The sequence below is a fragment of the Cebus imitator genome, unplaced genomic scaffold (assembly GCF_001604975.1).
Source record: "Cebus imitator isolate Cc_AM_T3 unplaced genomic scaffold, Cebus_imitator-1.0 Scaffold75, whole genome shotgun sequence".
Lineage (NCBI taxonomy): Eukaryota > Metazoa > Chordata > Mammalia > Primates > Cebidae > Cebus > Cebus imitator.
The window spans coordinates 4,065,824-4,083,092 of record NW_016107390.1 but is presented as its reverse complement, the minus strand read 5'-3'; the positions used below and the strand labels follow the sequence as shown (position 1 = coordinate 4,083,092).

The window sequence follows — 17,269 nt, the reverse complement described above, 5'->3', positions numbered from 1 at the left end:
TTTGTGGTTAAACATCTCTCATTCAAGAAAATTCTAGGTCCAAATGGTTTCACTGGTGAATTCTATAGGTATTTAAAGAAGAAATGACACCAATTTTATACAAACTCTTTCTGAAAATTAAAATGAGGAACACTTCTCATTCATTCTGAGGCCAACATCACCCTGATACTGAGATAGGAGTCTGGCAAGTCTAGATTCCCAAGATGCAGGTCACAAAGCCCCTGCTGACAAAACAGGATATGGTCAAGAAGCCAGTCAAAACCTACCAAAACCAAGATGGCTATGAAAGTGACCTCTGGTTGACTGCTCTGCTCATTACACATTAATTATCATATGTAATTCATACCAAAGGAACCTCTCATCAGTGCCATGACAGTTTACAAATGACATGGCCTATCAGGAAGTTACCCTGTATGGTCTAAAAAGGGGAGAAAGTGTCAGTTCTAGGAATTCTCTGCCCCTTCCCCAGAAAACTCATGAATAATCCACCCCTTATGCAGCATGTGATTAAGAAATAACTAAAAAAATGGCCAACCAGCAGCCTTCAGGGCTGCTCTGCCTATGGAGTAGACACCCTTTTATTTCTTTACTTTCTTAATAAAGTTGCGTTCACTTTATTCTGTTGCTTGTTCTTGAATTCCTTCTTGTGTGAAGCCAAGAAGCCATGTGGTCTCCCAGGCTGAACCCCAATTTTGTGACAATATCAAAATTAGAGGAAAACAGTGCAAGGAAACTATATTCCAATATTTCTCATGCACATTATATAACAATTCTTAAAATTTTATAAGTTAATGCCTACATTCACTTTCAACATTTTTTGCTGTTCATAATTTTGATAATTTTCCCCAAATGTCAAGTTATAGTGTCTTCATTCAATAATATCTCTAGTTCAAAGGAAAAGATAAAGTAGCAAAAAGATAGGGAAAATAACAAAATATATTTATTTATTCAACTAAAAATCAAATATGTAGCTCTAAATACCAAATATGATAAGTAAGCTAGTGCCACTAGAACAAATAATAGGTAATATTAGATTTAATTTCATTAATAGAGTAGCAAAAATCAGAGAATACTACATAACAAGCTATTCGTGCCCAAAGATGGCTGCCACAAATTCCCATCCCTCCCTGTATGCACATTCTACTCTTCCCATGAAGGGGTAGAGTCAACTTTCTCTCTCCCTGGGCTATCCTTGTAGCTTGCCTTGAACACAGAATATGATTAAACTGATACTATGCCAGTAACAGACGTAGCCTTTAAGCCTGGGAGTCTATGCATTCTCTCTCTTGGAAAGCTCTAGAAAGCCAGCTCTAATGCTGTTAGTTAGTCCACATTATCCTGCTGGAGAGAGAGGCCATGTGGAGACATCGTGGAAGATAAGTTACCGCTCCGAGGCAGAGCCCAAGTGGAGGAGAAGCAAGATATTATAGCCAACAGTCAGCACCAAGGCCCCAAACATGTAAGGTAAGTTTTGTTGGATTTTCCAGCCCACCCATGTATCAGCTGTAGGCAGCTACTTGAGAGCCATGCATGCGAGACAAACAGAATGGCTCTAACTACAAAATCATGAGATGTTTACATGGCTATTGCTTTAAGACCTTAAGTTTGAGGAAGTTTGTTCCACAATGTGATGGTTAATAGCGGAGTGTCAATGTGATTGAACTGAAAGATATGAAGTATTGATCTTGGGTGTGTCTATGAGTGCGTTGCCAAAGGAAATTAACATTTGAGTCAGTGGGCTGGGAAAGGCAGACCCACCCTTAATCTGGGTGGGCACCATCTAATCAGCTGCCACTGTGGCTAGAATATAAAGCAGGCAGAAAAACATGAAAAGGCTAGACTGACTTAGCCTCCCAGCCTACATCTTTCTGCCATGCTGGATGCTTCCTGCCCTTGAACACTGACTCCAAGTTCTTCAGCACTGGGGCTCAAACTGGCTTCCTTGCTCCTCAGCTTGCAGGTGGCCTATTGTGGAACCTTGTGATATGTGAGTTTAAAACTCTTTAATAAACTCCATATAAATATAAATACACACACACACACACACATATATGGATATGGATATATATAATGAACTACCTCAAATTTAATTTATTAAAACAATAGCCATGTAAATATCTCATGACTTTCTCTCTCTCTCTCTCTCTCTCTCTCTCTCTCTGTGTGTGTGTGTGTGTGTGTGTGTGTGTGTGTGTATCAATTTATCACTCAAAGTTTCATTTAGACATTATGCTCCTCATTTGTTTAAAAGCACTAGAAGTTAATACTTGCCGGGCCCTATTACTAAATATCATAGAAAATGAAATTGAATTATTGGGAGGTAAAAATTATAAAATAATTTGTAAAATGCTTTATGATATTTTCATATGAAAAGCCATATGTAATTATAAAATATTAATATATTCCTTAAGAATTGCAACTCTTGGCTAGGTGTGGTGGCTTATGCCTGTAATCCCACATTTTGAAAGGCCAAGGTAGATGGACTGCTTCAGTGCATGAGTTTGAGACCAGTCTGGGCAATACGGCAAAACTCTGTTTCTACAAAAAATACAAAAATTAGCCAGGTGCGGTGGCAGGTGCCTGGAGTTCCAACTACCTGGGAGGCTGAGTTGGAAGGATCACCTGAGCCTGTGAAGTTAAGTCTGCAGTGAGTCATGATTGTGTCACTGCACTCCAGCCTAAGAGATGGGAGTCAGACTGTGTCTCAAATATAAATAAATAAATTAAATAAATAAATAAATAAAATTGCAATTCTTAAGGCAACAAGGTTTAAAAAAAAGTATGACAGCCTTAACTCTGAATTTCACAGCTTGTCAGTTTGACTGTCGATCTTTAAAAAAAAAAAAAAGGGGGGGGGCGGAATTAAGGGAATTTACATTGAAATTAATTAAAAAGCACTGTGTGATAAAATCAGAAACAGATTTCATATTTAGACAAAATTTCGGAAAATTAAAAAAGTTATCTTTGATATCAAATGCTCATGTTCAGAATGGCATACACAATAATCATCCAGTCTTTACAAATGAAACGTAAGCTATTAAAAAATGTTTTATTCTTCTGGATATTACAGAAAAAGATACAGTTTTTAATTAAAAAAAAAAAATAGTATGGATACTCTCCAGAAAAAAAATCCTCCTCCAAAGCCTGACCTTAAGAATTTATTGGGGAAATACTTTATACATTCCTCCCTTTACATGTTTTAGGTTAAAAGATACATGGGCATATATAACAAATGCTTAATAAATGTGTTCAAATCACACACATCAGAATATAAGAAAAAGACATTGTCTAGCCCACCAATTAGATTAAAAAATAAACATATAATCGATGAGGAACATAATAACTTCTAAGAATACCACAGTATTAGCATATTTGTTCAAAAAGGATAAATTCCGGATACATTTACAATGTAACAGCAAAATCAAGTGAGTAAAAAGAGAAGAGCTCTCATAAAGTTCACTCCTCTGCCTCCATCTCTGCCCACTTCCTCTGGTGCTCTTTCTCATGAGAAGAGGTGGAGCTAGTTTTATTACTCAACTTCTACATTGATTATATCACTTAGCCCTTTTGAATAGGCAGATTTATGCAGTGTGAGATCATGCGATTTCAGCAGGTCCAGCCATTGTCTGCTCTTCTCTTTCTTCTATTTTACTATGGATACAAGCCACTGCTTTGAGTTACCACAGTCAAGAATTAGGTGATACAATCCCAAGAACTGGAGTCAAACTTAATGGGAAAACAGGAGGCCCTGCTTATACTTTAAACCTAAATCATGAGATTATAGCCAGTTGATCCCAGAGAGGCCTATGCTAGTCAGTTAAAAGTTACGTAGAACTCTGACTCTCACTTGGCTTTTTATCCTTTTATGCTATGCTTCTTCACATACTTGACAATGCATATAAGAACGGCAGCTTGGCTGACCAAGATTAGGCACTTCTCATTTCTCTAATCAAATTCCTTTGAAACATTATCTTTTAATGAAAACATAGAACAGCACTTTCTTTTAATTCAAACATAGAAGAGCACTTAAATCTGTTTGTGAAGTCCTTGCCTCTTTATCTACTACCCAACACCTTTCCCTTTCCAAGCAAGTTTTTAACTGGCAGAGCAGACACTATGGCAATACTCTACCACTAAGGGAGGTCATGAACTCTATTTCATGCAAGAAATAGCAGCCTGACCACTCTCATCATAGCCACCATAATCAGTACCTATTCGTTTAATCCTATTGCCCATTGGCAAAAATTAAACAAAGAAGAAAATGTATCCTATAAATTAAAACACTATTCTTATTTCAGAATGTGTGGTTATAGTCTTAAAAATAACCCAAACTTCTGCAATTTTTTGTGATAATTGATATACATAAAGGTATAGTTCTAGAATCATTTACCTTACGAAAATCAAAGTAATATTTTACCACTTGAAGCTAAGTCATTAGGGCCATTATAGAGTTAGTAGTGGTGCAAATGTTCTTTTTCTGTATTAACTTCTGCAGTAATTTAAAACTATTTTAAATTATTTTAAAAAAAAAAAAAACCACACAACCTCAAATATGTAAGATTTTAATTGTATAATGTACCACATCAATATACAGCTTATTTATTTTTCTTGGTTCATATATCTTGAGCCTCTATCATCTCTATAACTGTTATAAGCAAGTTCTATTAGTAATACAATTATGCAGATATTCTTATGATTATACTCTGTTTCTCAAAATATTATGAAAAACTGATGTCCTTACATGACATTTGGATATCAGTAAATTTCAATGTATAATAAAGCTTGGAAACTCTTGGAAGAGTCAGTACAACTTTAGTATTACAACGTAGTACTAGAAAGTGAGGACTCTGGAGTCTTACTGCCTGGGTTTAAGTACTGGCTCCCACCCTGTAATTGTGGGTAAAATTTCTTCATCCTTCCATTCTTTAGTTCCCTTAACTATAAAATGGGGTAATACTGGTACTTATCTCATATATGGTTGAGGTTCAAAACGAAGAAAAATGTTTAAAGTGCTTATGTAATAAGTGTTTGATAAATATTTGCTATTAAAGCAGATTCTCTCAGAATTTTTTACTGCAACTGAGTCTCCAAAATGAAAAATTTATAGAAATATTTTGAATTTGGGGTTCAATTATTTAATCATATCTAACTTACACCATTCTTCATATCATTTTCAATGAAATAATTTACACACGCACTAAAGAAGCTTTCTTATCTCTGAGTAGGTAGGTGGGTGTAGCTAGACTTTTTTCTTTTTGCAATGACTGAGGAACAAGGCAGGTTAAATTGACATAAAAAAAAAAGGGAGATTCAGTTCAACAAACAGAAAAGAAATCTACAATGAAGACAGAAAGGGATCTCAGACATTTGGCCCAAATCAAGTATAGAATATTATTGTAATTAGAACAGAATGTCACATAAGGAAAGGATAATTAACTTTATGTTGTGACTGTATAACTTAACCAAGTCCACAAGCTGAATGTGGAAAAGGAAGGATTTGAACCCAGACAGTCTATCTTCAAAGAGTTCTTAATCACTGTGCTATCACCAAATTTCACAGATAATACCTTGAAAATCTGTGTTTTCCTTCCTGAAGATTAATTCACAATCTATTAAGCCAAATATACTCTGAAGTGATAAACGGCATGTTTATCTCTGTTCAACACCACTATCTTTAATCATAAAAATATCATTTTGGTACTAAGGAAGTTGAATTTTCTATAGTAATGAAAAACATGATTTATATTTCTCATAAATATACAAATGGGTACTTATTATGCTGGAGCACTGAGAGAAGAAAAAGTCTACTTCCCTTCTGACTCAGAAGCAGCCATTAAACAAAAGTTATTATTTCCAAGACTGTTCACTTTCCTGCTGACTTTGCTAAGACTGAGGGCACCAATTCAGGAAGCACACCTGAATCATTACTATTGGTGCTTTTCGGGACAACATGAAATGCAAAGCGGAAAAGAACAAATCATTAGGGAAAACATTTTATTACAAAGTTTCTAAAATTGTATTAAAACAACAAGGAAAAAATGCAAATTATAAAGTTGTATGATGGCACATCAATCACACATGAGCCCTATTAGCATTCAGTGCTAAAGTGCTGAATCACTGAAATGATATTCACCTATTTGGTTTTAAACAACAACATATATTTCAGATTCATGTGAATAAAACCCATCAATATATTTATATATCATGAGAAAACTGGCTGCCATTTCTCTGCAAATGGTAGTTTGTAGTATGTTTCTCCCAAACAAATGAATGTTGTGCTGGGAATAAGTTATTATTTTCTACCTTTCTTTTATGATGGGTTGTAGAAGCATCCATCTCTTCTTCCCCTATGTTATCAATTTGTGAAGTTGGGCTACAATTCATTCTCTCTTCTTCTTGCCTCTGTAGTCTGTCTGCTACAGCCTGGATAGCTTCTGTCCATTCTTCCCTATAAAAATGAGTACAATTTCCCATTAATAGAAGATGGCAAATTATTTAAATATTTCCCTTTTTTAAAATATGAAATCGATACAAGTAAAATCTATTCACAGATCACACACACACAACACACATAAGCATACACTACCACCATCACCCCAAGGTGAAAAGAATCCTAAATGCATTTCACCATAGGCCTAAAGTCTATAGCAGCATTTTTTGGAAGTATGCTGAAGAAAATGAGAGAAGAAAAAAAAATTTTGAAAACTCAAGTTAAAATCACTTAACAGTTAAATTTTATTTGACTATATATATCCTATTTCTTTTTTTAAACAGTCTCACTCTGTCACCTAGGCTGGGATTCAATGGCATCATCTTGGCTCGCTGCAACCTCCACCCCCCGGGTTCAAGTGACTCTCCTGCCTCAGCTTCCTGAGCACCTGGGATTACGGGCATGTGCCATGATACTTGGCTAATTTTTATATTTTTAGTAGAGATGAGGTTTCACCATGTTGGCCAGACTGGTCTTGAGCTCCTGACTTCAAGTGATCCGCCCAACTTGGCCTCCCAAAGTGCTGCAATTACGGGCGTGAGCCACCGCACCTGGCCCATTCTAACTATTAAGTTGACCCCTGAAAGTTTGCTGCCATTTTTAAAAGTGTTTTGTTTAACCATTTTAAGTCCATAATTGACATCCTTAAGATTTTTAAAAGGTCCAACAGACATTCCAAGGAAAGATTTTCAAAGCCAAAACCTTTCCCTGTTTCCAGATCATAGTAAGTTTCTTTAAAAAAAAAAAAAAAAAAAAAAAAAAAAAAAAAAAAAAAAAAGAAAAAGAAAAAGAAAAAAAAAAATGGAAAAGAAAAAGAAATCATCACAGCTCGTAGTTTGAACAATTAGTCTCAGGAGCACCTGTATCAAGCTTTATTTTTTTGACATTTGGCTAGCAAATCAAGGGTCATTATTTTTCCATTTAAATTGTAAAATCAGCTTGTCTGCTTCTTAAGGTCTACTTGAATTTTGACTGGAAGTATATTAAATGTATAGATCAATTTTGGGGGAACTACCATCTTTAATCATTTAAATTTTCCAATCCATGAACATGGTATAGCTCTACATTTATTTAGGTCTTTAGTTTCCCAATGCAATGTTTGTAATCTTCTGTGTAAAGATCTTTCACATCTTTAACTGAATTTATTCCTACATACAGTCATGCACCACATACCAATGTTTCAGTCAGTGATGGACTGCATACACAATGGTGGTCCCCTAAGATTATTACACGGTTTTTTATGGTACCTTTCCTATGCTTTTATGTTTAGATACACAAATACTTAGCATTGCATTGCAACTGCCTACAGTATTCCATACAGTAATTCGCTGTATGGTTTGTAGCCTGGGGGCCATAGGCTATACCACGTGGTCTAGGTACAGGGTGGGCTACACCATCTAGGTTTGTTCAAGTACTATGTTTACACAATGTTGCGTAATGACATGTTTCTCAAAACTATCATTGTCATTAAGTGACACAAGACTGTTCTCTTGTGCTATTGTGGAGGGTTTTCTTTTTCTTTCACTTTCTAATTGTTCTAGCTAGTATTTAAAAATACAATTGATTTTTGTATATTGACTTTGTACACTGCAACTTTACTAAATTCATTTATTAGTTCTAGTAGCTCTTATTTTTCTGGATTTTTTACACATGCAACCACATTGTAGGCAATCAAGAGCAGCTTTACTTCATTTCCAATCCACATGCCTTTTACATCATTTTCTTGCTTTATTGCCCTAGATCAGACCTTCAGGACAATGTTAAATAAAAGTAAAGAGAGCAGCATACATGCTTTGTTTCACAAGTTAAGAATAACATTGAGTTTTCACCCCCTTGAGTATTATATAAATTGTAGATCTTTTATACATACACTTACTTGATCACCTGAGAAAGTTCTGTTCTATTTCTAACCAGTTGCATCTTTTTAATGAGTGTTGAATTTTGTCAAATGTAGGCCAGGCACAGTGGCTCATGCCTGTAATCCCAGCACTTTGGGAGGCCCAGGCGGGTGGATCACCTGAGATCTGGAGTTAAGAGACCAGCCTGGCCAACATGGTGAAACCCTGTCTCTACTAAAAATACAAAAATTAGCTGGGCGGGCTGGCAGGAACCTGTAATCCCAGCTACTCGGGAGCTGAGGCATGATAATCACTTGAGCCCGGGAGGTGGAGGTTGCAGTGAGCCAAGATCATGCCATGGCACTCCAGCCAGAGCAAAAGAGCAAGACTCTGTCTCCAAAAAAATAAAAATAAAAATTGTCAAATTATTTTTCTATATCTGTATAAAATGATCACAGTTTTTTACCTGTATTATAGTAATAAGGTGAACTTAGCTTAACAGTTTCCCAATAGTAATGCAACTTTTAATTCTTGAGATAAGCTTCATTTGACCACAATGTATTATCCTTTTTACCTTTTGTTTAATTTGTTGATATTTTGTTATCAAATTTTGCATATAATTCATAAGTGTATTGGGCTATAGTTATCTCTTAAAATAGTTTTGTTTGGTTTCTGAAATGAAGGTGACAGTGGTCTTATAAAGTAAGTTGAGAAATATTCCCTTCTCATTATTTTATGAAACAGCTTCTACAGGACTGGTCAAAATTCTTCCTTAAATTTTTGATAGAGCTCACCAATAAGGCTGTCTGGGCTTGGAAACTTTGAGGAAAGGTTCTTAATTACTAATTCACTTCCATTCCTTGCTAATGGGTTTTCTAATGTTTTCTTGGGATAGTGTCAGTAATTGGCATCTTCCTTCTTTTTCTTTAACAATATCTGAAAACGTTTTTCAATTCTATTATTTTTTTTTCCCAAGAAGTAGTTTTGGTTTTATTGATTATTCTCTACTATTCTGTTTTTCTATTTCACTGATTTCTGATTGGTATTGTTTCTTTCCGTTTTCTTTGGGTTTCATTTACTTTTCTGGTTTCTTAAGATGGAAGCTTAAGTTAATGACGTGAGAACTTCCTTCTTTTTAAAAACAGGTATTTAAGGCTATATATTTCCCTCTAAGCACTCATTTAGCTACACTCCACAAATTTTGACATGTTTATTTTCATTACTGTTCATTTAAAATTATTTTCTAATGGCTCTTGTGAGTTTTGTTTTTGAGGCAATTATAATTATGTTGTTTAATTTCCAGTAAATGGCATTTTTCTATTGTCTTGTTACTGACTTCTAATTAATTCTACTGTGATTACAGAATACACACTATATAACTTTAATCTTCCAAAATGTATTGAGAATTTTTTATGACCAAGAATATGCTCTATCCTGATCAATGTACCATGTGTACTTGAAAATGTCTGTTCTGCCACTTTTGAGTGCAGTATTCTATAAATATCAGGCACATCAAAGTGGTTGATCATGTTATTCTGTCTTAGCTGATTTTTTGTGTGGCTGCTCTACCAAGTGCTGAGAATTTTTGTATCTCCAAATATGGTTGTGAAATTGCCCATTTTTATCCCTTTACTTCTGTTATATGTGTTGATGACTACTATATCGTCCTGTTCAATAGATACTTTTCTCATTATAAAGTATCCTAATAGTCTCTGGTAATACATTTAATCTGAAATAATACAGCAATCCATCCTTCTTATGCTTACTCTTTCGATGATCAATCTTTTTCAATCTATTTATTTTCAACCCATATATTTATCTCTTTTTCTCTTTTCCTGCCTGTTTTTTAAAACATTTTAAGTTTTCTCAGAATTCCATTTAAATTTTCCTGTTGGCCTTTCAGTCATCTTTTTTGTAATTATTTACATGTATATCCCTAACTTTATATGGTCCACTTATATAATATATGCCAGAATAATTTTTTTATACTTCCATTTCTCCTCCAATTAGCCTGGTAACCACCATACTCTATCCTTTCAGTAGCTGTAATTGAAATTATAATATTTAACCTTAACTTAGCAAAGTCTACAGCAACCTCCCAAAAAATTAACTCCATTTTTGTCGTGAACTCAATTTATGTTATTACTTCAGATACTTTTCATTCTTTATATAATTAAACCACAAAGTAAATCATATTTTAAATCAATGCTTATTTTTATTTATTGGTTCATTTGACCATTTTGTTTTTCATTCCTTTCTGTTTCTATCCTCCTATCTGAGATTATTCTTATTCTGTCTAAAGAATACTAGGTTAGTTAATACAGGTGTGCTAGTGACAAATCCTATCAACTTTTTGGGGAGTGGGGGAAACAGGCTGGTCTTGAGCTCCTAGGCTCAAGTAATCCTCCTGCCTCAGCCTTTCAAATTGCTGGTACTACAGGCATGAGACACAATGCCCAGCCTCTATCAATTTTATTACTAAAAATATTTTCATTTTATTTGTGGGAAAAACTTGTTTCTTAGCATTTATTTTCTTTCATATCTTTGGGGATATCATTCTATCATCATCATTCCATTATTGGGGAACATCATTCCATTATATTTCATCATTATTCCATTCCACATATTGATACATTACCTTTTGGTCTATTTGTTGCTGCTCTGAAGGAGAAGTACATTTTTTTTTCTCTATCTACATTGGGGATTTTCCCACTATCTTTGTTGTTTGTGGTTTTTTTTTATTTTTTATTGTTTTTGTTTCTTCAGACAAGGTCTCGCTCAGTCGCCAGGCTGGAGTGCAGTGGCACAATCTCAGCTCACTGCAACCTCCACGTCCCGAATTCAAGCGATTCTCCTGCCTCAGCCTCCCAAAAGTAACTGGGATTACAGGCACGTGCCCAAACCCAGCAAAGTTTTGTATTTTTAGTATAGATGGGGTTTCACCATGTTGGCCAGGATGGTCTCAATCTCTTGACCTTGTGATCCACCTGCCTTGACGTCCCAAAGTGCTGGGATTACAGGCATGAGCCACTGTGCCCAGACCTATCTTTGGTTTTTAACAGTCTGATAAGATTAGGGATTTTCTTCATATTTTTCCTACTTGAGATTTATAGGACTTTTGAAACTATAGTTTGATACCTTCAGCCATTTACTTTTTAAATTTCAATCGTTATCTTTTCAAATACTTTCTGCTCTAGCTCTCCTTTCCTTCTGATTCTGAGCCTCCAATTTTACATATGTAAGACATTCTCACTGCATTGTTTTTATCTTACATTCTATTCTTAATTTTCTATCCTCTTATCTTTGCATGTTTCATTATAAATGTTCTGCTCTATTTTTGAGTTCACTAATTTTCTCTAATGTGAGGCCTAGTTTGCTATTAAAACTGCCTGTTAGAACTCATAATTTCAAATGTTTCATTTTCAATTTTTAGAATTTCCATGTGGTTCTTTTTCATTTTACCTTGATTACAAATGAAAACTATTATCCATTTGGTTCTTTTTCATACTTTCTCTCTGCAGAATCACCCAATCTTAACATGCTTCAACATACTAATTAATGCACAGTTCTTTTCATCACTGTCTGATAACTCTTATCTAGAGCTTCTATGAATATGATTCTATTGTCTGTTTTTTTCCTCTACGATTTTGGCCACATTGTGTTTAATTTTTGTGAAGTCATTTTTAACAAGTCCTGGACACAGAACATGAAAACTGAGATAATGTGAAGCCTAGGAAGATATAATCTTCTTTTAGAGGGAATTTACATTTGCTTTTAGCAAACTCCTAGAGGAGAATTTACATTTGCTTTTAGCAAGCTCCTAGGAGACTAGCAGATCACCTTCGCTCAATTTCAGAACTGAAATAATTTATAGTTATACGTCAGTCCTCTCAAGGCAAACCTATTTCCTGTTTACTCTTTCTTATATGGTATAGTCCTTTAAGCTACCAATACCAAAAGGTAGTGGTTTACCATGTCTCCTCTTTGGCAGATCCTAGATTCCAAAATATCACTCCCAGCTCTGGGAGCTGCTCAAAATCTCTCCATCTCCAATACTACTTCAAGAACTGGCAGGTAACGCAAAGGGAAAGTAGGTTCACTCTCTGGGTTTCTTTCTTCAATAAAGTTTTGGCCCCACAAATCTTAGCCTTATTAGCTCTCTGATGCCTTTTAAAACGCAAAAACAAACAAAAGTCTCTTACAGCTTTACTAGTAGTAGTTAGCTGGACTACTGACCCAAATTACCTAATTTACCATAATTGAGGATACTTAAACTATAACCCTACACCATTTGGTGGGGGTAGGGGTTGGGTAAATCCTGCAAAAAAGCATCAGGCCAAAGTACCTGACTAATTGAAAGTGGGCATCCAATCTTCCATTTCCTAAGCAATGTTTGAAAATGTAATTAATTTGAAAAACGGAATGGAGACCCCTATGAAAGAAGTAAATTAATCTTTCAAAAGTACATAGACTACTTATACAAAAAAAAAAAAAAATCAAACAATTTTCACAAACTGATTATTTACTAATAAATGTCTAATTAAATATCTAATACATGTGTGCTCCTAAAGTTTAAATAAGGAATAGCTTAAGAAGAACTTACAGTCTGATGGGGGAACCTTGGTATTGTGAGTAAGTATAATAAAGTGTTACAAGTAAAATGATAGAAGTATACACAGAGTATAGTGGTGTTCTAACAATAATAATAGTTTCTGATGGGGACCCAAAGAGAAAGGTAATTCTTGAATGTAGATGTGCAAAATGAGTTGGTACTTACCAGGATGAGGAAGAGACAAGCAAAGGATATGAGGTGTTCCTAGCAGTAGGGGCAAAAGGGCAAGAAGGAAAGAGCTACAGGTAGTATAAAAGCAAAGGATAGCATTAGTACTTGGGAAACTACAGGGAGTTCAATATATCTGGAACACGGTGGAAGCCAGGTATATGTGTGCACAGACACATGTGTCTCTGTATGTGAGTGTGAGTGTAGTGGCCATGGTTGTGACAATGAAAGTAGTTAGCTTTAAGAAAGAAAAATAACCTTAGTCTATATTGTGGATGTCATACACAGCAGAATAAAGTACATATAGAAATCATATTCAACAGTAGATAAGTGTATCCATTAAAATCAGGAAAAAAGGTATTATTTGCTATCATCAAATTATTCAATGTTGCTTAAAAACAGAGAAATAATACATAAATAATACAGAAATGAAGAGACAAAATTGTTAATGTTTGCAGATAATAGGTCTACAAAAGAATAAATGTTTTGGGTCGCTTAACCCCAAAGATGATGGTATTAGGAAGTGGGCCTCTGTGAGGTCATGATAGAACTCATAAATTAAATTAGTGCACTTATAGAAAGTCCTCAGAGAGTTCCTTTGGCCCTTCTACTATGTGGCAATACAGGGAAAAGACATCTATGAACCATGAAGAGGAACCTCTCGACGCTGAATTTGCCAGCACCTTGAACTTAAACATCTGGCCTTGAGAACTGTGAGAAATAAATTTCTATTGTTCATAAGCTACTCAGTTTATGATATTTTATTGTAGCAGCCCAAAGGAACTAAGGCAAATCCCATTTACAAGAGCATCAAAAAGAGTAAGTTACTTTAGGAATAAACTTAACAAATAAAGTGAAAGATTTACACACTGAAAACTATAAAGCATTGCTGAAAGAAACTAAAGGAGACACAAATAAATGGAAAGACATCTCCCATGTTCATGTGCTGGAAGATTTAATATTGTTAAGATGTCAATACTGCAAAGTAAGCTAAAGATACAATGCAATCCTTATCAAAATCCTGCAGCATTTTTGCAGAAACAGAAAAAAAAAAATCTTAAAATTTGTACAGAAACCATCAAGAGTCCCAAATAGCAGAAACAATCTTAAGAAAGCAAAAAGCTGAGGGCTTCATATTTCCTGACTTCAAAATGCATTCTATAACTTCAGTAATTAAAACAGTTTGGTACTGGCATAAAGACATATAGACTAATGGAACAGAACAGAGAGCCCAGATAATAAAACCATATATATATGGTCAAATCATCTTTGACAAGGGTGCCATGACTAACACAATGTGGAAGGACAGGTTCTTTAACAAATGGTGTGGGAAAACTGGGTATCAACATGCAAAGGAATAAAACTGAAGCCTTATTTTACACTACACACAAAACCAACTCAAAATGGATCAAAGAATAAATGTAAGACCTGAAACTACAAACTCCTAGGAAAAAAACACAGGAGAAAAGCTTCATAACTTGGTCCTTAGAAATGATTTCTTAATGATAACAAAAGCAGTAACAGATGAGTAGAACTACATCAAAATAAAAAGCTTCTGCACAGCAAACAACAGAATGAAACAGCAAACTACAGAATGAGAGGATATATTTGCAAACCATATGTCTGATACGGCATTAACATTCAAAATGTATAAGGAACTCCTACAACTCAATAGCAAAAACAAAAACTATGCAATTAAAAACTTGGCAAAAGACTTGAATAGACATTTCTTCAAAGAAGACATATGAATGACATCAGTATTTGAAAAATACTTAGAATTACTAAATATCAGGGAAGTGTGAATCAAAACCACAATGAAATATCACCTCACACCTGCCGGGATGGCCGTTATTTTTAAAAAACACAACTGAAAAGAAAAATAAGTGTCAGCAAGGATATGAAGAAATTCGAACCTTGTGCACTATTGTTGGAAATGTAAAATAATGTGGCTGCTATAGAAAACAGTATGGAGATTCTTCAAAAAATTAAAAATAGAATTACCATATGAGCCAGCAATCACTGCTGGATACTTATTCAAACAAAGTGAAATGAGGAACTTAAATAAATATTTGCCCTCTCATGGTCGTTGTTACATTATTCACAATAGCCAAGAGGTGGAAACAACCTAAATATCCATCAGCAGATGAATGGATAAAATAAACGTACCGGCCAGGCGTGTGGCTCATGCCTGTAATTCCAGACAAGGTAGGAAGATTGCTTGAGGCCAGGAGTTCCAGGCAAGCCCTGGCAACATGGAGAAACCATGTCTCTACCAAAAAAAATTTTTTTAATTAGTTGCGTGTGTGCCTGTAGTCCCAGCTACTGGGGAAGCTACGCTGGGAGGATCCCATGGGCCTGAGTTCTAGGCTGCAGTAAGCCACAATCACACCACTGCACTCCAGCCTGGGTGACAAAGGAATACCCTGGCTCAGAAAAATGAATGAAGGCAAAAATATTATATACATACACTGGAGCATTATTCACCCTTAATAAAAGAAGAAAATCCCCTAATATGCTACAACATGGATAAACTTTGAAGGCATTACACTACGAGAAATAAGACAGTTAACAGGACACACATTGTATGATTCCACTTACGTTACCTGTCTAAAGTAGCTGAATTCACAGAAGCAGAAAGTAGAATGGTGGTTTCTAGGGGCAGGGGATAGGGGAATGGAAAGTGCTATTCAATGGGAACAGAGGTTCGGTCATGCCAGATGACAAAGTTCTAGAGATCTGCTATACAACAATATGCACACATAGTTAACAATACTCTATTATAAATGTAATAGAGTATTGTTAACTTAAACAATGTAAGAGAATTTAAAAATGTAAGAGAACTTCATATTATGTAATTTTTTAGTTTTTAAAAAGAACGCACTAATGTAGCTAAGAACATTTTTATTAAAAAATAAGGGAAATGTTGCTATATTAGCAGTTAAAAATTTTATCAAATTTCTCTAATTAAAGCCATGTGGTGTTAATGCTAGCATACAGAAAAGTCAAAGGGGAAAAAAAAAAGACTAAATCCTAAAAAACCCAAATATGTATATGTGTTATCCACAAACAGTGGAGGGGGGAATGGATTATCAAATAAATGAAGATGAGACGACGGGCTCCCCATTGAGAAAAAATAGAATCCAACCTTATTTCATGAACTGAAATACACAAGATAGGTGAGAGAGATACATTTAGTTTACGACAGGTAAAAATTGTAGGCTGGGCAGAATGCTAAAAATTAAGGGTTTTTCTAACTCTCACTAACCCTCTCTAAGTCTTCAATGATATTATACTAACGTCATACAGAATTTCCAAACACCAGATTCTAGAGGTATTCAGAAATGCACATACCAACAGCAAATGTAAGTATGTTGTTTTTCATTTTAAGAATACTGTTTTTTTCTTATAGTCATAAAACTAGTTGTTCAGAAGAGTAGTATGTTATTACAGGAAAAGCAAAGGATTTTAGAGTCTTAAGACCCGACATAAATCCAGCTTTGTAAACACAAATGGCAAAATGAATTGTACTTCAATAGATGTTATAAATCCCCTAATAATATTTCAAAGAATATATACTGACATGCGAAAAGTTCCATTTATCTAGCCAGACAATAAATACTGTGTTGGGCCATGGACTATATGCTAAAGATTTTTAAAATGAGTGAGGAAGCCATGATCTTTGCTGTCAAGAATCTTGAAAGTTTAGTGAGAAACGCAAGGAAGGATTGCAGTTATAAAATATACTTGATAGAAAGGTACAAAGAAATATGTAAGTATATAGCAGGGGAACCTGACTAGTCTATAAGAGTCAGAGGTTTTGTAGGAAAAATGACATTTTAAGCTCAGATCTGAAAAGATACATAGGAATTAGCCCAACTTAATGTTTATGGGCCACGTGGTGGAGATACAAACAAACTGAAAAGCTCAGTATTACCAGGGAAAAAAAGGTCCAGGATAGATGGGGGTGAGGGAAGGGTGGGCAGGCAGGACAGGAGTTTGGGGATCCACACCCAGAACTGTATATATACTAAAAGCCTAAATATATCTGCACAAAAGCCTAAATATATCTGCATACTTTTGGAAGTATACAAAAGAATATATCAGTGATTAACTCTTTTCTACATTTCTTATTCATACACTATCATTTACTCTATTATCAAA

At 34.9% G+C, this 17,269-nt stretch overlaps 1 protein-coding gene across 3 annotated transcripts in view; it reads right to left on the bottom strand.

The window, feature by feature from the left end:
* Positions 1-17,269, bottom strand: part of AKT3 (AKT serine/threonine kinase 3) — a 333,950-nt gene that overhangs the window by 138,413 nt on the left and 178,268 nt on the right. For all 3 annotated transcript variants that reach the window (XM_017531949.2, XM_037739836.1, XM_017531947.2), the window contains one exon: positions 6,304-6,448. In XM_017531949.2, the coding sequence (XP_017387438.1) occupies positions 6,304-6,448 (145 nt within the window). The remainder of the gene's footprint in view (positions 1-6,303; positions 6,449-17,269) is intronic.